The sequence below is a fragment of the Vombatus ursinus genome, unplaced genomic scaffold (assembly GCF_900497805.2).
Source record: "Vombatus ursinus unplaced genomic scaffold, bare-nosed wombat genome assembly UNPS02014810.1, whole genome shotgun sequence".
In the NCBI taxonomy this organism is placed as follows: Eukaryota; Metazoa; Chordata; class Mammalia; order Diprotodontia; family Vombatidae; genus Vombatus; species Vombatus ursinus.
In genome coordinates, this window is record NW_020954588.1 from 319,124 (window position 1) to 346,520 (window position 27,397).

A 27,397-nucleotide genomic window follows, 5' to 3' on the forward strand; every position below is an offset into this window, starting at 1 on the left:
CAGAAAGCTGGCTCTGCTGCCAGAAAAACTGAAGTCTAAGGCCCACCTTTGAATCATACTGGCTACAGGCATCCCCAGAACATCATTTAATTTCCCAGTGCTCTTGCCAATTTGCTAAGATTATGTTGCAGACAAAGTGCTGAACCAATGTTGGTTTCTTCATCTGGGAGTTTCTGATAATAATGAGATCAATGTCCAGTTCCTATAAAAAATATTTCATCCTTTCTCAAAGGATCCTTTCCCTAGGCTCCTCCTCCTTCCACCTTCACAGGCTGAGAACCTGGCCTCACACTTCACTGAAAAAAGAGGACATTTGCCAAGAGCTCCTTATCATCTCTTCCATCTCTTTTCATTCACATATCTTAAGCCACTATCTCCTCCTTCACATCTGTTTCACAGGAAAAGGTGGCCTATTTCCTTGCCAAGGTAAAGTTCTCTACATGCACAAGTGACTGCATTGAATTCCATCCCATCTTCTTCTGCAGACTGCTCACACTACCACTTATCCTTAATCATTTCCTGTCTCTTGGCTGCTTCCCTACTGCCTACCAACATGCCCATGTCTCCCCCATCCTTAAAAAATCCATACTTGAGCCATCCCAATCCTACTAGCTGTCATCCTAGAGCCCTTCTTCCTTTTACAGTAAACTCCTTGAGGAGGTACACAATTGATGCCTTCACTTCCTTTCCTCTTACTGTCTTCTTAACTCTCTGTGGTCTGGCTTTCAGCTTCATCATTTAACTGAAACTCCTCTCTCCAAAGTTACCAATGATCTCTTAATTGTCCAATCTAATAGCCTTTTCTGAAGTCCTCATTTTTCCTGACCTCTCTGCAGCTTAGGACACTGTTGCTCACTCTTTTGTCCTTAATACTCTTTCCTTCAGGCCGGGGAGTGGGAAATCTGAGGCCACAGGTTCCCTATCCATGCTCTAGGCTCTCATGACACAGCTCTCTCCTGTTTCGCTTCCTACCTATATGACCACCTCTTCTTTTCCTCCTGTGATGGATCTTCATCCATGTCACACCTGCTGACAGTGGATGTCCTCCAAGGCTCTGACCTGGGCCCACTTTTCTCCTCCCGCCGTAGTATTTCACTTCGTGATCCCATCAATTCCCATGGATTCAACTATCATCTCAATGCAAATGACTCTCAGATCTATTTGTCCAGCTCTAAACTCTCCCTGCCTCCAGTTCTGTACCTCCAAATGGCAACTGGAGAGATCTTAAACATCTTGAAGTGGATATCCCATATGCTTCTTAAACTCAACATGTCCCAAACTGAACCTATGATTTTCCTTCTAACTACCCTCCTTACTGTACCTATCCTCCAATGACCCAGACTGGGTTGGTGAGCCTGACACCAGGCTCAAACCATAGATGTCATCCTCAACTCCACACTTCATCTTCCTCCCCACCCCCATCCAATCAGTGGCCAAGTTCTATCATTTCTACCTTTGTAACATCTCTAGTAAATGTCTTGTTCTCTTCTCTGACACTGCTACCACCTTTAATGTGGGCTCTCATCATCTCACATCTGGATTATTTCTATAGCCTGCTAACTGGTCTCCCTGCCTCTAACTCCAGTCCACTTTCTAATCACCTACCAAATTGATCTTCCTAGAACACAAGGCTGACTGTCACCCTCCTATTCAATAAACTCCCTTGACTTTCAGATTACCTCCAGATCAAATATAAAATCTTTGGTTTGGCTTTCAAAGCCCTTTATAACACCTCCCCTCCCCCACCACACATGCTTCCAGTCTTCCTACAACTCACTCCCTTCCACCTACTCTATGGTCCAGTGACACTCACCTTGATGGCTCTTACTAGCACAAGACACTATCTCCTGCTTCTGAGCATTTTTAAAGGCTAAACACACTCTCTCTCTGCTTCCTAGCTTCCTTCAAGTCTTAGCTAAAGTCGTTCTGCAAGAAGGCTTTGACAATACTCTTTAAAGTTAGTGGCTTCCCTCTGATATGCCCAATTTAACCTGTTATCTATGTTGTTTGTACATAGCTGTTTGCATGTTGTCTCCCTCATCAGGCTGTGAGCTCCTTGAGAAGAGGAACTGTTCAGTTTGTTTTTTAACTTTTCTTTGTATCCCTACAGCTTAATACAGGGCACATAGTAGATGCTTAATAAATGGTAGATGACTGACTATCCCTTACCTCAATGCATGATGCTGCCACACAATAAATAACTCTGTATCAACCATGTGTCTAGTATATCACCTATCTAGCAGAACTAAGAATGAATAACTCAACCCCACTGAATGATTCCAAGAATATAAAGTGTGGGCCACATTGATAAATATGTACAAAAAGGAAGACATGACAGTTGTAGTTGCAGCCTCATTCACAGAGGAAAACGTACCATAGCTTTGCTTTCTTATAATTCGGTCACGATACTTATTGTACTGATTGAAATATAAAAAGTACTTATGTTTCACAATGTAAAAATAACACAGTAATCCATAAAAAATTTCATAGAATGCACTTATGCATGAATCATAAAAAGAATTGTCTTTTCACTGTTTTAACTTATTGATCTATTTTATTTTTACATAGTTTCAACTCTATTCATACTTACTCCTTTGACTCCCTTTTTAAGCTTATCATCAATAAATAACGAGAGGTATTCTGGGGATCTGGAGTTGAGGTTGAGAAAATACTCAAAGTCACCCGCAATTGTCTGTTTAAAGAGCCGGTCATTATTGAATGATTCTTGGAGAAAGCGGTCAAACCTACTCTTCAGATCCAGTAAACCCTTACAAAGGGAAAAAAAACCCAAAACAACATTTTAGTAAGTTCTAATTTTTGCCAATATTAAGAATGATATTATGCATGATATTTCAAATTTAAAAAAAATTATTTATTTTTAGTTTTCAACATTCACTTCTGTAACATTCTGAGTTCCAAATTTTCTCCCTCTCCCTCCCCTCCTCCCACCCCAAGATGGCATGCAATCTGATATAGGCTCTACAAACATATTCATATTAAACATATTTTCACATTAGTCGTGTTGTAAAGAAGAACTAGAACCAATGGGAGGAAATAGGAGAAAGGAGAAACAAAAAAAAGAGAGAGCAAACAGTATGCTTTGATCTGCATTCAGACTCCATAGTTCTTTCTCTGGATATGGACAGCATTTTCCATCATTGAGTCTTCTGGAGTTGTCTTAGATCCTTGTATTACTAAGAAGAGCTAAGTCTGTCAAAGATAGTCATTACACAATGTTGCTGTTACTGTGTACAATGTTCTCCTGGTTCTGCTCACTTCACTCAGCATCAGCTCATGTAAGTCTTTCCAGGTTTTTCTGAAGTCTGCCTATTCATCATTTCTTATGGAACAATAGTATTCTATCACATTCACATACCACAACTTGTTCAGCCATTCCCTAACTGATGGGCACCCCCATAAGTCCCAATTTTTGGCCACCACAAAAAGAGCTGTTATAAATATTTTTGTATACATGGGTCCTTTTCCCATTTTTATGATCTCTTTGGGATAGAACTAGAAGTGGTATTACTGGGTTAAAGGGTATGCACAGTTTTATAGCCTTTTGGGCATAGTTCTAAATTGTTCTCCAGGACGGTTGGATAAGTTAGTTCATAACTCTACCATGCCTGGTATTTTAAGGTGGGGAGATATTATGTGAATCTACTAATAATAATGAATTAGATATGTCAAAGGTCATGGTAGGTAGTAGTACCTGAAGATAGGATAAAGACAAATATCATCCACAGTTAAGAAGAGGCGGCAGAGTTGCTAAATTCCTAAGAAAATTCTACAACTGGTTATTAAAAAGATGACTGGTGAACATCTGAAAAGTGAAGTAGTGATTCCAAAAAGGTTGGCTAGCTTCATTAAGAACTAGTCATAATGACTATAGATTAGGGAAATGCAAATTCAAACAACTCTGAGGTACCACTGTACACCTATCAAACTGACTGGTATAACAGAAAAGGAATATGACAAATGCTGGAGGGAATGAAGGGAAACTAATGCACTGTTAGTAGAGTTGTGAACAGATCAAGCCATTCTGTATTGCAATTTGGAACTATGGCCAAAGGGCTATAAAACTGTGCCTATCCTTTGACCCAACAATACAACTACTAGATCTGTATACCAAAGAGTTAAAAAAAAAAAAAAAAGACCACCTATATGTATAAAAATATTCATAGCAGTTTTTTTATGGTGGCAAAGAACTGGAAATTAAGGGGATATCCAGCATTTGCAGAATGGCTGAACAAGTTGTGCTATGTGATTGTGATGGAATGTTATTATTCTGTAAGACATGATGAGTAGGATGCTCTCAGAAAACCTGGACTTATATGAACTCATGCAAGTGAAGTGAGCAGAACCAGAAGAACACAGTAGTAACAGCAATATTTTATGATGATCAATTCTCAGCAATATAATGATGCAAAACAATTCTCAAGGACTCATGATGCAAAATGCTATCTACCTCCAAAGAAAGGACTAACGGAGTCTGAATGCAAATTGAAGCACACTTTTTAACTTTCTTTTTTATTCTTGCTCTTTGGTCTATGTTTTCTTTTGCCCCATGGCTAACATGGAAATGTTTTACATGGCTGTACATCTATAATCTATATCAAACTGCTTACCCTCTCAAGTGGGGGAGGGGGAAAAAGACAGGAGGGAGAGAATTTGGAACTCAAAGTTTAAAAAACAAATTTTATAAATTTTTGTTTACATGTAACAGAAGAAAAATTGAATGTAAAGTCATATCAAACTAACTGCATTTCTTTTACTGACAAGATGATTAATTAATACCTAGTTTTTAGAAAAGCATCTGCAGAGTATCTTGCACTACTCTTGGGGAGAATATCTAACGCCACAGGCTATGTGATAAAACAATCTGATGGATTCAGAACTGGTTAGATGGATGAGCAGAAATATCTGTGGTTAAACAGTCTCATGTGTTTAATATTTTTATTAATGAAGTGGGTAAAGGGATAGGCACCATATTAATTTAATTTGAAAATAACAAAAAGCTGAAATGGATAGCTAACACAGTGAACAACATATTCCAAAAGGATCTTTGACAGGCCAGAGGACTGGGCTGAATCTAAGATGATTAAATTCGACAAGTTACTATAAATAAGTTACAAAAAACAAACAAACAAAAAAAACCACTCAAAAATATAAGATGGAATGCAATGGGCAGGCAGCAATTATTCTGAAAAAAGATCTAGGGGTTTAAGTGGACTGCCAGCTCAACATGAGTCAGCACTTTGACTCCTAATGTGATCTCAGGCCATGGTGAGAGCACAGGTGCATAGCTGAAGAAGTGGGAAGTGACAGCCTCATTGTGGTCTCCCCTCTTCAGACTTCATCTGGAGTACTGCGCTCAGTGTCAAAGACCACAGTCTAAGAAAGACATGACACTGCTAAGTTGAAGAATGCCTGGAGGACAGTCTAAATGGTGATGGGTCGTGAGTCCATGACTTTTATGGACTGAGTGAAGGAAGGGGCGTGTTTAGCCTGGCACAGAAAAGAAAGACTCAGAAGGTACGTATATGATAGGTCTCATGTGAATGTGATGTCTTGTGAAAGAAGGAATGGAGTTTTCCCTTTCCCTAGAGGGCAGAACCAGGAGCAGTGGGTAAAAACTACAAAGAGACATAGTGCCTACACAACCCAGTAGGCAGTCATCTAGTGAAAAACTGTGGTAAGAGGTGAGGTCACAAAGTTCCAGGGTGGGGACCTTGGAAGGGCTAGACAATGGCCTTTACACCATGATTGAGATGGGGTAAGGAGGAAGAACGACCACAGAACCCCCATAGGAAAGGATACATAACTAAGTGTGCTCCTCTGGTGCCACAAAGCCCTAACCCCAGGAAGGGGAGGTAAGCACAGAAACCTGGAGAGAGTGTGAGACCAAACACGGTCAAAGACCCAAAAAGTGCAGAAGAGGTCAGAGCCCAGCCCTGGCAAAGCCCTGCTTCAGAAAGTAAAGCTGAACAGATAAGAAAACCAAAGAAGACACTCTGAGTACACAAAATTGTCGTAGATCTAGAGATTCCCCCAAATGTAGGGGAGAATAACTCTATAACAAGCAAAGAGGGACTCAAAGAAAAAATGGATTTTCCACAATGACTGCATGGAGACATAGAAGAAATGAAGAGATAAGTGATAAAGATCCTGGGGAAAGAAAAAGAATAAATAGCTTATCAAAGAAAGTGGTAAGCTTTTCCTATGGAACTGACTCCCTAAAAACTAGAATACATCAAAGAGAAATCAATCTCTGAGATTGCCAGAAATATTAGAACAAAATCAAGACTGAGGCAGGAAAAAAAAAAGGAAGCTATAGCATATCAAATATAACTGGCCTTGGAAGCGAGACAAGAAGAAATGGTTTAAGAAACACTGGATTCCAGAAAAATTTTCATTAAAAAAGTCAAGATGCCACATTTCAAGACACTGTAAATAAAATTTGTAGAGGGAAGACGGAATCCACTGATCATTTCCTAAAATTCCAAAAGCAAAAGACTTGGGAATGAAAAAAGCAGAATCTAGAGGGTGGAGTGAGATTTCCATCAACTGGGATGGGAAGTGATGAACAAACCATGGTATACAACTTTAACAATATTATTGCTCTTAGGAAATAATGAAACATTTGCCTTTTTTGTTATTCCCACATGACTAATATGGAAATATGTTTTGCAAGCTTTCATGGTTGTAAGTGTTTATAAGTTATATAAGTTTATAAGTTTGCCTTCTGGATGGGTGGCTGAGGAGCAGGAGGGAGTGAGAGAATATGGAACTCAAAAAAAAATCGCAAATGAATAATAAATTAAAAAGGAAAGAAAATAAATGATGAAAGAGAACATTTCAGATAATCCTAGGCAGTATAAACTGATGCAGAGTGAGCAAAACCAAGAGAACAATTCATATAAGAACAACAGTACTGTTAGGGAAAAAAACTTAAAAAAAAAAAACAAACCAACTTGTAAAATAAATCTAAAAGTTATAAATTTAAAACTTTTTTTAAAAAGCTCAAGAACGCTGATGAAACAGTGACAAACCACATTTTCATGGGACCTATAATGAAGCATATAACCCACACACCTCCTCACAGACAGGTATACTCAACATGCATAAAAAACATACATTTTTGGACATGTTCACTGTGTGGATTCATTTTCTTTCACTATGCTTATTTTTACAAGTTTATTGGCAGTGAGGGGTGGTTTGGGAGTAATTTTTAAAAAGAGAAAGGTGGTTGAGGGCTGAGGATTAGCAATCTTGTTGCCAAAAACTGTTAATGAAACATTTCTAAAAAATGCACAAAAGAAAACAGAAGGAAATCCAGAAGGAAGAACAATCAGAAATGTAGAAACAAAAATGTAAAATTTATTATATATTTAATTTTAAAATCACATAGACAAATTTAATCATATTGTCAAGAAAAACTTCTTATCAGTTACAGCAGTTGAGAACTGGAATATGATGGCTCAATAGGAGTTGGGTTCTCCTTCATTGGTAGTTTTCAAACAGCTAGATCACCATTTGTAAGATACGGTACAGCAGGGATTCTCCTTAAATCAACTATCAAATCCTGTTACTCTGTGATTCTACAGGGCTGGACACCTATATCCCCATGTAATTTTTTATTTAAAGATTTGAAAAGCACTTCAATATAGTTTTGTACACAATTACATGCAGCGAGGAGATGATAGATTCATCTTAATGGCTGGACAATAAAGTTAGATACAACACAATGATGGCATTAACTAAAAATGAGTGTTTAAAGAGGTTAGTGATTTGAGTTAAAATATACACAACTAAAATAATTATGATAATTTACTTTATAAAGTTGTTGGTTTTGCTTAGAAGTTAAAAAAAGTCACTGAACCGCTAAGAACATAATTATGTTTTCTTTGTGAAATATTAATGCCTCAAACAATTAGAATATTCATAAATTTTATGATATACTTCCATTCTTAGAGGTACTTATTTTAGTAAGGAGGTCCAGCCAAGAGTTATTAGCAAACCAAAGTAATCAGCTATGTCTAGATCCCTGACAGAAAATGCAAAACTCACAAATTTAGCACTTTTCTCCCCATACTTAAGATATCTAACCGTCATGTGTTCCTTCATGGCATAGTCAAGCCCAAAGCTGTTTACAGTAAGGCATGAGGGATTGAAAAAAAAACTCTTAAATGTGTCTATTGTTATGATCTTATAAAAAGCTAAATGAAATACTCAAATAAAGATGTACAAATACTTACCTGAATATAATCAACTGGATTCTTTCCTTCCCCTTCCTCAGAAACAAGGGCTTTACCTTGCTCCCTTAGATACGAGCTCATACACTCACACATTGTTTTCAAACCGTTTGGCACACGGCTAAATAACTTGTACATACAGGCAAGGTCTAGAATTAGAAAGAAAAAAACTGATTACAGTAAGTTTTAAATAACATGAGTAAAAATAAAAACAAAGTATTTTATGAAGACTTGATTAATGATGCAATTAGTGGTCTCCACTATGATTTTCACTTACGCAATTAAAAACAATCCAACTAGAATTAGATACCAAATAAATAAATCTGAATCAAACTCATTTTCCATAACAGGAAATTATATAATGTATTAAAATGTCAAATTATGAGGAAGAGATCTCAAAATCAGTTAGAACACATTATAGCAAAACAAATTTCCAAAATGACATCATCAATATTTTAGAGGAGAACTTTTTATTAATTTACCTACCCTAATTCTAGTATTGGACATATCATTGCTATAAATATCTTATAAAAAATGAAACTTAATTATGGTGACAATGTTTATGATAACAATTAGGGAGAAAATAAAAATGATCTGAAACTCTATGGGTATTGAAAACATTTTCTGCTTCTGTTCATCTTTTGAAAGTAAAGTGATAACCATGACTAGTCACCAGCTAAAGAATGTAAGAATCATATAGAAAAAGATAGTGAAAAATTGCTTAAGATAAACATCATCTGAAAATTTCTCCTCATCCATGCTAGCCTTATTTGAAACTCATAAGGAAACGAAAGTCTGCTTTTGAATATACCTTCTCAGAGTAACTCTACAGATTCCTCGAGTGGGAACCAGTCAATATTCTACCACAATATCTGTATTAAAATAAGATTCTGTTATACTTTAAATTTATCATGTTTCATTTAAAATATAAACATCTCCCATTTTATAGCTACTTGAGATTAAAATGCAAGAAATTTTAAATTTAAGAAAAGATTATTATAATAAAATACTACTCTAAGTGACACCATATTCTTGAAGGCTGTGACAGTAAGAGTAGCTGGAACAGCTTGTTGTACAAGTCCAATGATAGCTATCACATCTGTCAAACAAGGATGAACCTATCTAAATTCAGAGAGGTTTTTCACTTAGTTGGCTAAGAATCTCAGGATTTGACTACTATGAAGTTGGGTGTGAGGAAGAGGGGCAGCAACTCCATCAAAATTTTCAGATTCCTATAGTGAACTATTTTGATGAGTATATTTTTCTTTTTTAAAATGAATAGTTTGAGAATGGTCTTATTACCTGTATTATCAATTTATTACTTGAAATATATTCAGAGTATTATTTAAAAAAGAAAAAATTTTAAATGGATTAATACTAACAAGAGAATGTTCATTATTTTGGTTAATTCAGACAGAGAAACTTGTTAGTAAAATAATTTTACACATTTTAAAAACAAAATGGGGAATATAAATATTCAGTATAAATCTATTTTTATCCACACATCTGGCTTAAAATTTTTCACCTTTTAATATAGAAATCATATTTTAAATTATTAATTTCCATCAACTAAGTTTTTAAAATATTCCCTTAAATTGGTAAATGATTAATCAGAATCTCCTAATCAGAAACCTGACAACATCTACTACTGAATTTCTCAAGTTTAAAAAATGGGTATTTTGAGTCTGACTTATATACATATATACTCAACAAAATTTTGTGAAACAAAAGCACTTTGGGCAAACTGGTACCCAACTATCCCATTATTAAATTTGTACTTATGTAATTAAAAGTTTTTCATAGCTTGCATATATTTTGCACGTGGTTCTTTTATTTTGTGTGTAAAAGGAAAAGGTTGGTCAGCAATGATGTAAGAAAGGGAAAAATTATTTGACAACAGAGGTAAAAATGACCTATTAGCACTATTTACTCTTCAGTTTAGTTCATATCCCTACACCCTTTGTATAACATGGGAAAAGTACAATGTTAGACCAAATATGAGAAAAATCTTTTAAAAAAATTTTTGTATTTAATAATCATAACCACAATAACACTAATAATCAGCATTTGCATAGTGCCTACTATGAGCCATGCTCTATGCTAAACACTTCATAAATATGATCTCATTTGATCCTCCCAACAAGCCTGGGAGGCAGTTGCTATTATTACCCCCATTTTATAATTGAGGAAACTGAGGTAAACAGAGGTGAAGTGACTTGCTCAGGGCCACACATCTAAAGTGTTTGGGGTTGGATTTGAATTCAGGTCTTCTTGAGTACAGATTTCCCCATTCTATCCACTGCTCTGGCAGAAAGTAAAACTTGATCTGAATATTCAAAGAAAACAAGAATCCCTAAGAGGCAGGAGTGAGGAAGGAGAACATTTCAGGCATGAGAGTAAGAGGGTCACAGAAACAGAGAAAGGATCATAGATCAAGAGTTGAAAGGGATCTTAGAGGTCACTGAGGCCCAACTCTTCAATTTATAGATGAGGAAAGTAAATAACGTGGCCAGGAAAATACAAGTGGCATAAGAAGGATCTGAACCCAGCTCTTTGGAATTCCAAGTTCAGTACTCTATTAACTATGCAAGACTACCACTCAATTACAGTTATTTGGCACCTGACTGGTTATCAGTTACTATATCTTGTTGTTTCTCTCTCCCCAAAATGTGTTGTATACATTCTCCTTCATTCTTCTCACAGTTACCACCCTAATTCAACTAGTTCAAGCCTTCATCACCTCTCATCCAGACTGCTGGAACACCTTTGGCACCTCAGGCAATTACTACTATGAATCAAATAGCTTTTTCGACGAATTCTTTGGGTGTTTCAGATATACCTAGAAACTTTCCCTAACTCCTTTTAGTAAAATAGGGTGTACAGAAAATGGTTATTGACTATTTTGATAGGAAGCACAAAGTATCAGATAGTTGTATTTATGTGTATATTTCTATAATTACATTATTAATTTAAAAACAAATTTGATGACAATGCAAGTATCATAAAAGCAATTGCTTCCTGTGGTATCTTTTCATTAAGCTGTTAACTGCCTCTGTCTTTTCTGAAGTCACTCTTTTAGGAAAATAAGGACAAAAGGAGGTAGTGTGGCAAAGTGGATATATAATTCTATAATCTAAACATGAATGTCAATAATACAGCTAACCTCAAAAAAGCAGAGCATTTAACTTTTTTCTCAATCTTATTAAGTAGAGTTTCTGATTGTTCTGTCTTACCTTCCAGTGTTCTTCAATATGTATATATTTATAATTCTAAGAACTTTCCTACTAAAGACTAAAGCCAAAAGTAATATTTGACCACAACCTTACTGAAATCTCATTAAACTTCCTGTGAAAAAAATTAACAGACAAAAAAATCAATGCTTCAATTTCCAAACAATCATGAAAGAGAAGCTCAGGAACTTGGGAAAATATCAATGTCTTATAATTACTTGTTTTAAAATTTGTAGGAAAAGCATCCTGGAGCTCACCTTTTTTCTCTGTCAAGGGGAAACTCAAGTGAAGGAGGGAAAATGGAGAAAGAAAAGAAGGGAGGGCAGGAGATTATAAAGTTCTTCTAAGACAGGTCTAAGATTCTTAGTAGGCAGACACCCCAGAAGCACAGAAGCTCAAGTACTTAAGATCAATAAGAGAGTAATGCCAGAATGATGCTCTATTATTACCCCTGAAGAACCTACATCAATATTTGAAAAATCACAATTAATTTTAAAGATTCATAAAACTTAAAGAACCTTGTAACACTTCAATACTTTTTAAATGTACCTTCTGTCTTTCCATTTTTCAACATATGCACAAGCCCAGAATTCTCCATTTCTACTATTGTCTTCATATGTTTGGAAATTAGTTCTCTCTCAACCACCTTCACAATCGGCTCCTCAGTCGATTTGTCCAGGCAGTGCATCACTCGTTCTATTTCTTCATTAATTCTTGCTTCTACTTTCTTTATATAAACTGAAGCACTGTTTTCAGCTAAAAATTTCTGACTTTCCATCTGTAATTAAAAAAAAAAAGTTAACATTTTTACTGGCAGAAGACCTTCTATATGTAAAATAAATGTGTTTTTATTCTGGCTTGTATATTATTGATCACAAGACAATACTGTGAAAATGTGCTATAAACGTTTTATGTAAGTTGTTCAAGGGACCTAATTATGACAGTACTTTAAAAAAAAAATCCATTCTGTAGGTGAAATGATGCTCTTTAAGATGAAATGATGCTCTTTAACAATGATATTTAAGTTCAAAAGAGCATACCTTTAAGCTGAATTAGTCTAGCAACCTAAAACCAACCCTGTAAAGAGTTCTACTCCTGGCTTATATATCCTTTCTAATTCTAATCTGATCAACTTTAAGGAGAGTATGAAAAATACATGACAGATGAGAAGGTATCTTTACACAAATTTATAGAGAAAATATTTTCTCAGTGTACCTTGCTAAAAAGCCCCAGGACTTCATACATTTATAAAGAACAACCGAATTCTCCAAGTTGCCATTTAGCACCTCCTGCAAAACTTTTATCACTGGCCAGTACAGAAACTTTACTTTAAAATAAGTGTAACTATACAGCCTATTTTGAAATATTGTTTTACAAATGAACATTTCAACTAAATGAAATTATTAAAATAGTTTGTGCTACTTGTCACATAAAGGAATGTCGTTTCCCATATATTTTATTTACATAGAAAACTTTACTCCTAATTGTATTACGCTGTTTGCACATGAACACATTCTAAGAATATTTATTTACATCAATATTACTTTACCTGGAAGAATTCTGCAGACATCTCCAAAAACGGGGCTTCAAAATCTTCTTCATAAACTGATCTTCCTTCAAGACCTAGAATCATTAACATCTGACAAGCATTTCTTATTGCACCTCTGTGAAAAGAAATTTAACAGTTTAGACAACAGAGAGCAATAAACATTTAAAAAGGATTAAAACACTGAAAAATGATTTAAAATGTATTATATTCATGAAACTTTCAATTTGATTAAACAGTCTCCCATAAGTAACTTATTTTTACTGGAAAAGGGATAGAGAAGTTTTGTTATAAAATTAATTCTTAATCAATCAGCAAATACTTGGTGTATGGTAGGTGGTGATGATACGACGACAAAAAAAGAAAAAGGAAATTGTGTCTGTACTCAAGTAGCCACTACTAGAGCACACATCATGTAGATAGGAATATATACCAGTTCTAATGTTGTGCTGTTTCAAATTCTAGTCAATGCTGATTAAGACACTGTATGTATCTTGGAGAACCTAATATTATCTGATGGATTACAAATAAAACACAAACAGCTATAAATAGGGGAACTATTTACCAGACTGAAAAAGGAAAATTCTATTGCCTTTCAGATTGCTTCAGGCCAATCTTGACCCCAGCAGTGAAACATAAGGGTCATGTATTTTACAAGTCTGCATCGAAAAGCTGCTGAGCATTGAAAGAACCATCTTGCAAAGTTCATGCTACATGCTACCAAGTACCACAATAAAATCTAGAGGCAGGGTAGGGGGCATCATAGTGTGTCCAAGGTCAAGCCTGGAGTCAGGAATACCTGAATTAAAATTTGACCTCTGACACTTACTGGCTGTGGGGCCCTGGGCAAGTCACTTCACCTCTGCCTGCCTCAAATTTCCTCAAATGTAAAATGTGGATAATGATAGCACTTACCTTCCAGGGTTGTTGTGAGGATAAAAACGAAATAATATTTTTCAAGTGCTTTGCAAACCCTAAAGAGTTACACTGGCTACTATTATTATCAGAAATGAAATAAAAAAATTGATAGAAAATTTGATTAAAAAATGTCAAAGCTGATATGACTTTAGGGCTTAATTTTTAAAAGTCTGAAAAAAGATGAAACAATAAAAACAGAATGTGGATTTCTCATGAAAAAGGTCAACAGAACAAACTACTAGAACAGGTTAAGAGAAGTATGAGAATGAAACAGTATGAAAAGTCAACATGGAGAACAAGTGTCTACAGGAATCTAATACGCAGATTTACTTTCTGAAAAATATTCATGCTGTTTAAAGTTAAAAAGCTTTTGATTCTTTAAGAAGAGTATATAAGAAAGGAAATTTAATGCATTTGATTTTTTTCAAAACTGTAATTTCAACCACTGATCAGCCAAAGAATATTTATTCAAAGATTGTCACTATTTATAAAATCTATGTGTTATCCATTTTAAAAATTGCAGCAGTAAAAAAAAAACCCCAAAAACATCATACCTGTCTACAACTTCTCCTTTTCTCTCTCTTGCAATCATGTCCAGCAGAGTTTGCCTGAGGTGATCTCTAATACACCCATATCGTACAACTTGATCTCGAAAAATAATTAATCCCAAATTGTAGACATTCTCCACATTATTTTGCTGGACATAGACACGGTCCTGTAATTTAAAACCAAAATAAACAAATATAAAGATAATTGTTTAATTTCTCCAGATCAGTAAAAATAAGTAAAATTTCTTTCAATGTATTATTTTCAGGTAAAAATAGATTATTTGTTCATACTCAAAATCATACAAAAATTGTTTTAATTATCAAAAGTCACACACAAAAGTCATCTTGGCCATACAAAGCAGCCTAGCCATTTCTATCGTTTTAAAGAAAAATCAGAGTCTGAGAGTTGAAAGAGACTCCAGAAGCTATCTGATCCCCCCTCCTCTTCTTTTGCTTTAAGACCTTTTGTGAAGAGGAATAGCCCTGATCCTGGGACAGCCCTTTCTATTTTCAAATATCTCTCTAGGTTCACAAACTTTTCCTTTTGTCAATCTGCAACATCCACCCTTTGTTCATAAATTCTGCCCTCCGAGGACAAAGGAAACAAGCCTAATCCCTCCTTCTATGTTACACTCTTTGAAATATTTGAAAGCAGTTAGGCCCACATTCCCCAGCTCAGGATAAGTAAGTCTTCAACTGAGCCCTAGGTGGCATGATCTCCACAGGAATTTTCTCATGACAAAACATGTATTTATTTTGTAAATGCTTATTTGTGCACACATTTTCTCCACTACAGACCATATGGTATGACCACCAGTCTAGTAGAGTGTAGATGCTCAGTAAACATTTAATAAATGTCTGATGACTGATGATTTCAAAGTTTTGGCCATCGTGGTTGTTCTATGGATATTCTCTAATCAAACCCCATCCTAAAACTTGACACCCAGTACCGAACACCATCATATATGTAAGTTTTGACCATGGTGGTAGGTTTATCACTTTCCTAGTCCTACTTATTATAAATCTCTTAAAGTAGAAAATTTCCTTTGTTATGGGACTATTAAATAATGCCATTGTCTCATAAGCTTGAATTCTCCCAAAATGCTCAGCTTTTCATTGTGAAAACTGATATCAGATTTGCACCTCCCATATCACACACTTGTGAAAGTGGTCTTTGGAACTCATTACAGTTATTACCACTAAACTCCTTTCAATATATCGCCTCTCAAGATCCTGACAGGTTGTTTTTGGCATCCAATATGTAAGCTATCCCTCTTAGCTTTGGATTTTCTGCAAGCCAGAGATCTCTTTATCCAAGTCACTAACAAAAAATTTTGGCACAGACCAAGGAGACACACCAACTCCTTCCAAGTTGACATCAAAACTTCAGTGACTTTGGGTCCAATCAGTCAACTAGTCCCAACATTCAAGTCCTTCGTAACCCGTAAATATCACAACTGGATTAACACTCAAAGGAAGTTAATAATCGAAAGGATCCAGATTTTTAAGAAACATTAATATCACTATCATTGTTAAAAATCAGAAAATTGCCCCCAAACTGGAAAATGGATTACTCTACTATATGTATATGATGAAATAATCTCACATCCTGAAGAAACAAATGAAGAATTTGAGATGTTTAATTGTGTTCAAAGTTCAAAGTGTTCAACTGTGTTCAAAGAAAGTTAAACCAGATAATGACTACAAGGATCCAAATGAAGACATCACTAAAAGAAAACAGAATTCAAGTAAAATTCAGTGGACACTCTTAATACCAAATTGTTCAAGTTAAAGCACAAGTCCTTTCCTTCAGTTAGAAATGGTAAATTACAAAAGTGCACAGTGATATGTACTATTAGTTACAATCATTATAAGAAAGTTTTGCTTAACTTTGGGGAGAATTTGCTTTATGGGTAATGTTTGGGTGTTTGCTGGGAGAAGTTTGTGGTGTTTCGACAAAACCTGTCAAATGTTTTAAAAATAAAATCTAAATAAATAATAGCTTACATTTTCCTGAATTTTAAGTCTAATTACCCTTTCAACAAGCAAATGGCATTAGACAGGTATTACCTGTTTCTTTTTTTTTTTTTGGGTTAGGCAATGGGGTTAAGTGACTTGCCCAGGGTCACACAGCTAGTAAGTGTTATGTGTCTGAGGACATACTTGAACTCAGAGCCTCCTGAATCCAGGGCCGGTGCTCTATCCACTGTGCTATCTAGCTGCCCCTATGGTATTATGTTTCTGATGAATCTATGTTTCCTTTCAAACCATAGTTTTATTTTCTAAATTACTACTAAGATAACTCTTTAAAAATATACTTGAGAATTTTTCCAGGAAAAGAAATCCAGCTTATTGGTCTATAGCCTGCAGACTCTATTCCCTTAAAAAAAAAGGGGGGGTGGGTGGGAGAAATAGTTTAAGTCATGAGGTTTCCAGATCTTTGCTGTCCTTTCTTTTTCTTGGCAGTTTCAATTCATTCTGAGCATTAGCACTCCTGAGTCTTCTTAAAGGACTATGTCATTCCTTTGTATTCATCTTCCGTTATCTGTCTTTTGCTTCCATCTTCTGTACAAATATTTTAAAAATCAAGTTTGGTTGATTCGTTGACTGCGTATCCCTATCAGTACAAACAGACATCTACATTTTTCTTCCACATCAGAGCTGTTAATTTTTGTGTCTTCACAATTTCAATCCTGAGTTATCCATCCTTCCTGGGTCAACTTTTGCCCTACAATTTAAAGCCACTTGACTCTACAGTCTGACAGTGAATTCATCTAAGCACAGAAGTTCCATATTCACTTAACTGTTAGTACTTTAAATGTCAGCCTATAATCCAGCAATCAACAAACCAAACTACTAAAGGAGATGAACCATATCAATATTGACCTTCTGATTATAAACACTGCTAGAAAACATAAGTCACAGCAGTTAAAGGATATCTTATAGCTTCTCTTGGAGGGGCAAGGAAAAGAGTTGGGAGAGTTGGTTTTCAAAATGTACTCAAAGCCAGTAACATTCATGGGATCCTTGGTCACCTTTCCTCACAGTACTTATAAACACAAAGCAAAAAACCATCATGAAGATCACAGATGAACATGAAGTATCACAGATCAGAGGATCATTAGTTTAGAGATATCTGGGACACATCAGGGGTTATTTTGTAAAACCCCCTCAATTGTACAAATGAAAAGACTGAGGACTGGACACATTAAGGGCCTTGTTCAGTGAAGTAAATGTGAGGTCCAGGACTGGAATCGTGTCCTCTGAATCCAACTCTAGCATTCTGAAGAGCATTCAGAAACATCTGACACACTAGGTGAGATGATAGGAAAAGTGTATTAAGAACTAGAAAGTCAGCATAGATGAGAAATGAGATCTGAACCCAGGTCCTTTGATGCCAGAGGTAGTGTTGTTCCCACTGTACCAAACTGCATTTTTTATGATAGGATCAGGATTAAAAAGAAATCTTGGTAGCCTAGAATAGCGAGTAGAATCTAGTTAGACTTAATTTAATAGGGATATAAAATGCCAATCTCACATATGCAAATGAGGCAAGGCATGGTAAATCATCTGAAAAAGATAGGCAGGGGGAGGTGTTAGTAGTCTTAAAGCTTAATGAGACAACAGTGTACAACTACAGCCAAACAACAACAACAACAACAACAAAAAACTAATGTAATCTTAGGTTGCATTAAGAGAAACATAATAGCTCCCCCCCAAAATAAAACGATAGTGCGGCCTGCATTATGTGTTCTCAGGAGAAATCAAACTGGGGAATTGTGTTCAGTTTGGCACATCACATTTTAAGGTCACTGATAAGCTGCATAATATTCATCAGCACCGTAAGGATGGTGAAAAGTACTAGCTTCGTGCCATAAGATGACCGGTGGAAGGTAGTAGGAAATTTTTATCTGGAAAAGATAAAATTTATAGCTATTATGTGGAAAGAGAAAGGGTACAGACTTGTTCCAGTTGCACCAATGGCTGAATTAGGAGTAATAGAGGGTTCTCTTAACTTTTTATAATTGTGCTTCTTAGGCCATTACATTAATATACCATAATTTATTCAGTCATTCCCCAAGTAGTGGATATCTACTTTGATTTCAGGTTTTTGCTACCCCCAAAAAGTGTTACTATGAATATTTTGGTGTATACAGGACTTTTCTATCTTTGACCCCCTTGATATATATGCCTTTGGGGATAATCTCTGGGTCAAAATGTATGAATATTTTAGCTACTTTTTTAGCATTATTCCAAATTGCTTTCTAGAAATGGCTAGATCAATTCATAGTTCCATTGGCAGCATATTAGCTTGCTTGTCTTTTACCATTTTGTACAACTAATTTATTCCCATATTTTGTCATTTTTGCTAATTTTCTTGGTATGAGGTGAGACCTCAAAGATGTTCTGATCTGTATTTCCTTAGTAGTGATTTGAAGAAATCTCACATCATATTGACAGTGAGAACTGTCATCATTTATTACATCAATACTAAGATACTGGTTTATCTTATATAATTAAGATATTAGTATACTATATAATATTTGTTATCACCATGTACTGGGTCAGACCCTTATTAGAGGTGATGTGAAGATTTCTCCCCTCCCCGATGCATTCCTTTTTTAGTTGCATTGATTTTGTTTGCAAATTTCATGTCATAATAACTACCTACTTGATTCATATCATCTTCTCTATCTCCTGATGAGTTAAGAATACTCCACCAAACCATATTTGAAATATACCTCATCTCTTTCTCCTTTTTTTTTTTTTTAAATTAATGGTGTGACCTCAAATATTCAAGTCACACCTCTATTTTGAGTTTATTATGGTCTATGGTATAAGATGTTGGTATAAAAATTAATTTGTCAAATGACTTACAGCTTTTCTAGCAGGTCTTGCTCACATAATTTCTCATTTCGTGTTTTCTAACAATGAGTTATTGAGTTAAGATTGTTTCTAATTTTTCTGTAGTCTATTACACACATCTATTTCTCTTCTTTAAAATCAATAACAGTTTTGGTGATAACTGCTTTATAATGCAAAATGAGGTCAGGAAGTCTTCATTCCTAGTTTTTTCCTTGCACATTTTCCTTATGTTCCCTTGTTTGAATTATAATATTATACTATTTTGTCTAGTTCCATAAAGCATATATTAGTTATCTGATCAGAACAGCATTAAATGTATAAATTAACTTAGGTCTATCATTTTCTTTTTCTTTTTTTTAAATTTTTAGGCAATTGGGGTTAAGTGATTTGTCCAGGGTCACACAGCTAGTATCTAGTGTTTGATCTGAGACCAGATCTGAACTCAGGTCCTCCCAACTCCAAGGCCGGTGCTCTACCCACTATGCCACCTAGCTGCCCCCTATCATTTTCTTACATAGGTACAACCCAACCATGGATAACGACAATCTCTCCAAACATTTTAGTCATAGTGAGTAACTTATTGGTCATGTTAAGTTCTGTTGTAAGGATTTTATTTAAAAGTTCAATATCAATATTAATGAGTGATTTCATTGATAGCTTTGTTTACTTTATCCCTTCCTGGTTTGTGGTTTTAGGACCACATTTGTTTTCATACAGAGTTTGGTAGGATTTTCCTAACTGTCAAAAATGTTTACAGCATTTCTATTACCATAGGATCAGAGTTAAGAGTGCATGAGATCTTAGAGGATGTGTCCAATTCTTTCACTTCATAGATGAAGAAACTGAAGTAGACAAACATTAAGGGGCTTACCCAAGATCACACAGCCTTTAAATGTCTGAAGAGGTTCAAACACAGTTCTTCTAAGTCCAATCTTCACTATTCCATTCTCATCCCTAATTAACTGCATTCTAAATGTTAGAAATAGTTAGAAAGGGCAGATGGCCTCCTGTTGCTTTCAGGAAGCTTCTTGGGGAAAGAGATGAGCTGTGAGCTTCTAGATAACTAACAGGAAACAAAATGATGATCACCTGTAATCCATCAATACTCACAATGTTTTTAACTCTTCAATTTTAACTGTGTTCGTGAAGAATGTAATGTGTGGGGAATAATATACATTGTGACATTTTTATTTGCCCTCAAAAAAAAATTTGATAGTACTAATCAGTAAATCTATATAGACCAAAGAGTTTTAACTTTAACTGCTGTTTTATGACTGTTAAATTTCATTTCCTGAGATTGGGATAAAATTTTTTTCACATTCTAATAATCTGGACATGTTTTATTTCTGTAAGTATTCCTCCATTTCTTTTAAATTCTTTGTTTTGCTACAATTCTTTGCTTTTGTATGTTATAGATCCCAACATTTTTTAGTACTTGATTTTTCTTTTTCATTTAAATAACTGGTATTTTATCAATACTGTTATCTTCTTTAAGGGTAACTTTTAGCTTTGTCTATAATTTCTACAGACTTTTTACTTCATATCTTACCTATTTCTCAATTTTCAAAATTTCCACTTCTGTGCTCATTTAGTATTTACTTACGCATTTCTCAGTTTTAAAATCGCAATACTTTAATTTTCTAAGTTGTAAATATACATTCTTAGGGATTTTCCTCTGAAAACTGCAATAGTTGGTTACATGCTAGAATTTGGGGTAACGAATGAATGTAATGAATCAACTAACATCCTCTCACTGTTACCAACAATTTTGATGATTTCTTTTCTATGACCCACTTATTATTTAGGATGTCATTTATATCTCTCATAAGTTTCTATCTTTTGCATGTGTTAACTTTGTTAATTATTATTTCACTGTGTTACAGCATAGAAGGAATGTTTTTAGCATTCTCTTCTTTAACATTTAAAATTTATCTGAATATAAGACCTAATTTTGTAAAAGAATCATGTGATACCGAAATAAATGTAAATTCTTCAATGTTCTCATTCAGAATTTATTCAAATGCTTTTTCAGTTCTGTATTCTCCTTTTCAGGCATCTTTATTAGATTTGTCCTTCTCTGAGATTAGAATATTAAGATAAGAATATTAGAAAACACAATTACGGTGTTGTTAACTATGTGCCTCCCCCTCCCCATTCAGATGACTTTCCCTTTGGTGCATTTGTCTATTATTGATATTGCTTCATCATATATAGTAACTTTAAGTATACTGTAATTTTTTTTAGAACTAGTTGATGAATTATTTCCACTTTGTCCAATAGCATGGCTTGAAACTCCTGATTCTGAACTACCTAGTGTGTGGTAAATTTTATTCCAGTCTCTTAAAAGTTTTTAATTTGTATATACCTTTATTTTTTTATATATTTTTGTATGCATCTAATTATTGGGTTTTGTTCTCACCCATTCTGTAATTCTTTTATTTTATTGGACTGTTTAACCTATTCATACATTATTATGTTTATGTTTTTTCCCATTCATTCCTTTTATAATGATTTTATCCCTTTCCTTTTTAAATCAGTAACTTGTCTTTTCAATTAGTTTTGTTTATAATATGCTTTGAAGCTAATACATTCTGACAAGAATCCTGCTGCTCTATTGAAAGGCTGCATCTTAACTCCACCTTCTTTTACCTCCCTTCTCTTGCCATTCATATATATATTCTGACTGTTTTACTTCCACAGAAGATACAAATTTACTTATAGGGGTTCAAAGAATTTAATTCAGTTCTTCTTTCCTTCTTCTGATGCCTCAATTTGTCTTTATTCTTAAGCCCCTTAGGTCCTTGAGCTTTCATTTTTTTTAAACCCCTCAATCCAATTTTTTAAAACAGCCTATAAGAGAGAACAGACTTTGTCCTTTGTTGATAATTATGCTTATTTACCTGTCATTTGTTTCTGTTGTTTAAGGTGCTAACATGTCAGACATTGTGGCTCACCTGTGCAGGTTTTTGTTTTTTTTTGTTTGCAGGAATACTTCAAATTCTTCTCTTTTGCTGAAGGCCCACCTTTCTGCAGTGATGATCAGAATCAGCGGTAAAGGACCTGTGATTTTTGGTTGCAGTTTGAGCTTCTTGCCTTTTTTGGGAATATATATTTTACATTCTTAGCATTTCTTATTACTGCGAAACTCCTTTCAGGCCCATCAACAAGTGCGCGCTCTCTCTGTTCTGAGGCACTGTTTTCTTTTAGCTTTCTGCAAAATTTATTCTTTGTTCTTGAAATTCTAATCTCAAGTATAGGTTCTTCTCTGGTGGCACTGTGCATATCCAAAATGATCAGTGCTTCACTGTCTCTATTCAAAGGTTCTTAGAAGTTTTCCTAGATTACTGTGCTACAGTATGGTATTCATGGATGGGTAAAATCAACATCTCACATGTCTTGGAGTGCAAAGGAGGGGCTTAGGCCAAATCACTGCCATAGGGGAACCAATAAGGAATATCACAACCAAATCCTGATGCCCAAGTCCAACAGGTGAGGAAACAGGGTAGAATGGAATGGAATAAGGATTTATTACAGTGCTTAGTACTGGGATGACTTGGGACTGTGGTGGGAGCATTGAATGTAATCGCTAAGCATTTAAATTCTTCAATATTTCAAGAATTGTTTTAAAATTATGTGCAGTATTCCTTATTTTAAACATTTGGCTTTTATGATTCTCTATCTGGTGCAAAAAAAACCCTTTTTCTGAAATTTTGAGATGGGGGGAGGTTTGAGGGAAACAACTACTCCATTGTCTTAACTTTTTTTCCAAGAAAAAATCTGAAAGGCATTAAGACATGGAAAGCACTTAACTGTAAAACAAAAATAAAGCTGAACATATCTTGACAGAAAATGAATGGTTATCCAAGTGGAAGTCATTTCATAATCAACTCTGTGGACACAGTTGGTTCTTGTAAAGAGCCAAAATTCAAATCAATACCAAATTAGAAGATCAAGATGAGATAAAGGTATAGTACAAAATTACAATTCCAACCTGAACCAGTTAAGTATGTTAATCATGGGAAATGGAACAGTAAAAAGATACTGACACTAAATATCACCCTTTCTCACGGAAGTTTAATTAACATGAAACAATAATCATAATGAGGAGCCCAAATGAGTCCAGAAACTGTCTTAGCTAGACAATACCTTTACTTACTACTCAAACAAAAATATAAAGCCAATAATGCTTGTATTTTTTAGAACTCGGTCAGGAGGCCTAAATCTGGCAGCTAAGAATTTTTTTTTTTGCTTTTAAAACATAAAACTTTACTTTACTTTAAAACAAACAAACAAACAAAAAAACAACCCATTCTTAGCTTGGTTCCGTTTTTGGCCCTGGGCCAGTAGTTTGTCAAAACCTGGTATAGAATATAATTTCAAATGAATAATCCCACAAAGGAAGGAGAGTGGGATGTTATGAACACTACTGTCTCAAAGAAGGAAATTTATTTGTGGAAAGCTTGGTATGGGATCCAATTAAACCATATCATTCTAAAAGCTTTAAGAAAGTGAAACTATAAAGGGTACAACAAGAAAAACAAAATCAAAGAAAAAATGAAACAACATTTCTATTAGAAATGATTTTATTTATCAATGACAGCATAGCCACTATATTTTAACAGCTCAGTTTCTGATTGCTAAATGAGGAAGCAGAAATGGTACTAATGAAGATGAAAAGACAAGAGCAGTTGGATCAGACCAAATACACAGAAGGATATCTTTACTGGAAATAACATAATCTAGAGAGTACTGGAAAACTTATTCTTAAGATATATGAAAGAGATGACAACAAACTGGGTGGAAAAAGATAGTATTATTATCCAAAACTGTAACTACAAAGTGATCAATATCTCCCAAACCGTCTGTCCATTTTCTCATCTTTATAAGAATTATTTACACATATGCTGATAGCATCCTTTATGAAAACATGGGAAGGGAATAGATAGGTCTTCAAACAATTTTTAAGAAGCTAGGTGGTACAGTTGATAGCATGCTGGACTTAGGAGTCAGGAAAACTTGAGTTCAAATCCTACCTCAGACACTTACCAGCACTGTGACTCTGGGCAAGTCACTTAACCTCTCTCAGCCTCAGTTTCCTCATCTGTAAAATGAGGATAATAATAATAACACTTACCTCACAGGGTTGTTGTGAGGATCACATGAGATAATGTATGTAAAGTGCTTTGCAAACTGTAAAGCACTATATAAATGTTACCTATTATTACTACAGTAGATTACAATTTTATAGTTACATAAAATACAAGGAATCTAAGATTCTTTTGTGTTTACTTACACATCTTAGAGGATAAAAACATAGCCTTTAAAGTCTTTCTTTCAGTAAGGTATGTCCCATGCATACCTATTAAAATTATACAAAATTCCCTGATAAAGACAAAGGCAGTGACAATTGTCTCACAATCAACTCACTGTTTAACAACAACTGAAGTATGGAAGCCCACCAAATCTTTTCTGCCATTATCATAAAGAATGTATACTACAGGATCCAAGAAAGAGAGGATTCTCTATTAAGGGTTCCAACCTTAATTTCAGAGGATTCATGAACTTAGAGCAGAAACAAACAAAAAAGACTTCTTCACTTTCACCACCCTTTGATTTCCTTGGTAATTACATGTATTTTATGGATTTAAGAAAACTGTGCTGAGAAGGGGTCAAGAGGCTTCATTAGATGGCCAAAGGGGTGTCCACAACACAAACAAAAAAGGTTAAGAACTCATGCCACAGATGTTGAGATCTTCCACATGTCAATTACAGATGACACTGCACAGATTATATAAAGCACAGTCACCATCACAACTTACACAAGAAGAACCAAGTGGATGAAGAATGTCTATTGTTTAGAATATAATAACATGCAGTAGGATGTTCAATGAGTCAGTCCATCAATACTTGTATCTTAGACACAAAAGATAGATGATGAGTTAATCCCACAAGTAAATGCAAGGGGAAAAGTGGGCTGGATTGCTTCAGAGAAACCGTACAACACTTTTAACAATGTCAAACTGCTTCCTAAACACACACCACACACACACACACACACACACACACACACACACACACACACAAATACGCACTTTGCCAGTGACTCTATGCATCGGCAATTCATCTAATATCAGAATCACTTAAGAATGGCAATTATGGATAACTGATAGGACAACGGGGAGACTCATGGCAAGTACAAGTAGGCCACAGTATTTTGCTAATAAAAGATACATAAGAAGTGATATGTAAAACATACCATTTGGAAGATTATTACTGGAAAAGGGAGATGGGCTGGTCATGTAGCAAGAACAAGGGGTAACAAACAGATGTACAGCCTGAGTACCACACTGATACCAAGGTCATATTAAAGGCCTAAAAGAAGACTTCCAGAGTGCTAGGAAGACCTTAATATGGTAATTTATGGTATAGCTATGACAAGAGATGCATAGGAGACTAAGGCAATACCCACAATCAATGGAATTAAAGATTCACTGAAGTAACTAAGTTATTTAACAGTTATAGAAGTTAATCTTTAAAAATCAAAGTAAATATATGAAAAAAAAAGAAAACAGACACGAGACACATGAAAACTATCATCATACACTTCAATACATCACACTTCGCAAACTGCAATTCCTGCTCTTAGATGTAACAACTGAAAGGAAATGTGGCCCCATAGAGTTTTAATGAAAATCATTAAATACAAGTTGATCACTTAACAGTAAACAGACAAAGACTATAATACGCTCACTGCTATGTAATCTGAATATATACACTGAATTCTTGCTGAGATGATTACAGGTTTATGTCACTCCACAGAATAAAGCTGTCCTTGAAATATTGGTTTGTAAAGCACAATCTAAAAATCTAACAATATAAATAAATAAACATAAACGTATGAAAATCCTCATTTACACAAAATACAAAAGTCTACCATGAGGCACAGACAGACAAAGTATTTGCCAAACATTGTTCTAAATGCTGGGGAGAGAAATAGAAATGAGCCTGCCATCACTGAACTTGCATTAGAATGGCATAAAGGGGATCTGAGATAGGGGTGGAGGAAACTAAAATATTACTGCCCTGGAGCACAAAGAGCAGGGCCTCAGGGCAGAGGGCTCCCCAGGCTGGCAATGAAGTATATGAGGAGGAGAGGGAGGAGTCCAGGCATGAATGATTACCAAAAGACTCACCAGGGGATTTCTTTAAATAATAGACTGTTCAAATTTTAAAATATTGTTTAATGAAAACCTGGATGGGTGGGGGTCAAGTGGGCTGGGGTGCTACTAGCTCCCTATAAGACCTTTAGCTAGTTACTTGCCTTCGCTAGGTCTCAGTCATCTGATCTCAAACATGAAGGTGTTACACAAAATCAGTTCTATAAATTCCCTAAGTCTATGCCCTCTGCAATTCTTAAGCAGAACTAGGCACACATTTACCCCACAAAACAAGTACCATCAATGCCTGCTAGACAAAGAACTTGTCCAAAAAGTATAAGGTAATTAAAATTGTCAAGTAGCTTACTGTACTTAGACAATCTTTCTTTCTTTTCTCTAATTCAAATAAGCTTTCATGACAATCTGTTTCCAGATCATTTCTTGTTTTATTAAAGATGAATACCATCATATTCGTAATTGAGCAAACCTACATTTCTTAGAAGAAAGATCTTAGGAATCTTTGTTATTTTCTTTTATTCTGTCTCACTTCCTTGAAATAATTCTAACTATAGAAAGTATCAGTCTAGAAAAGGTGCTGTACATAACTTTTAACAGCAGTTTTTCTACATAGTCCCCAAACTTCCCATGGGTCTCCCTCTCCCCACTCTCTTAGCTAAGAACTTTACCTCATAGGTGACTGAAAAAACTGAAGCCATTTTCCCAGAGATCCTTCTTATTCTCTGCCTCCTCACCACACATCACTCAAAGGTCTTAAGCCACTATTCTCCTTTACTTCTGTTTTACATGAAGAGATGGTCCATCTCCTTGGCAAGGTGAAGTTCTCTAAATGTATGAGGTCATTCATACTATCTTCTCC

General features: G+C 35.1%; 1 protein-coding gene across 1 annotated transcript in view; it reads right to left on the reverse strand.

Moving 5' to 3' along the window:
- CUL3 (cullin 3) overlaps positions 1–27,397 on the reverse strand; it is a 108,784-nt gene that overhangs the window by 22,083 nt on the left and 59,304 nt on the right. The window contains exons 4-8 of the mRNA XM_027875884.1: positions 14,504–14,664; positions 13,035–13,149; positions 12,035–12,263; positions 8,259–8,404; positions 2,591–2,767 (exon numbers count right to left, since the gene is read on the reverse strand). Of these exons, the coding sequence (XP_027731685.1) occupies positions 2,591–2,767; positions 8,259–8,404; positions 12,035–12,263; positions 13,035–13,149; positions 14,504–14,664 (828 nt within the window). The remainder of the gene's footprint in view (positions 1–2,590; positions 2,768–8,258; positions 8,405–12,034; positions 12,264–13,034; positions 13,150–14,503; positions 14,665–27,397) is intronic.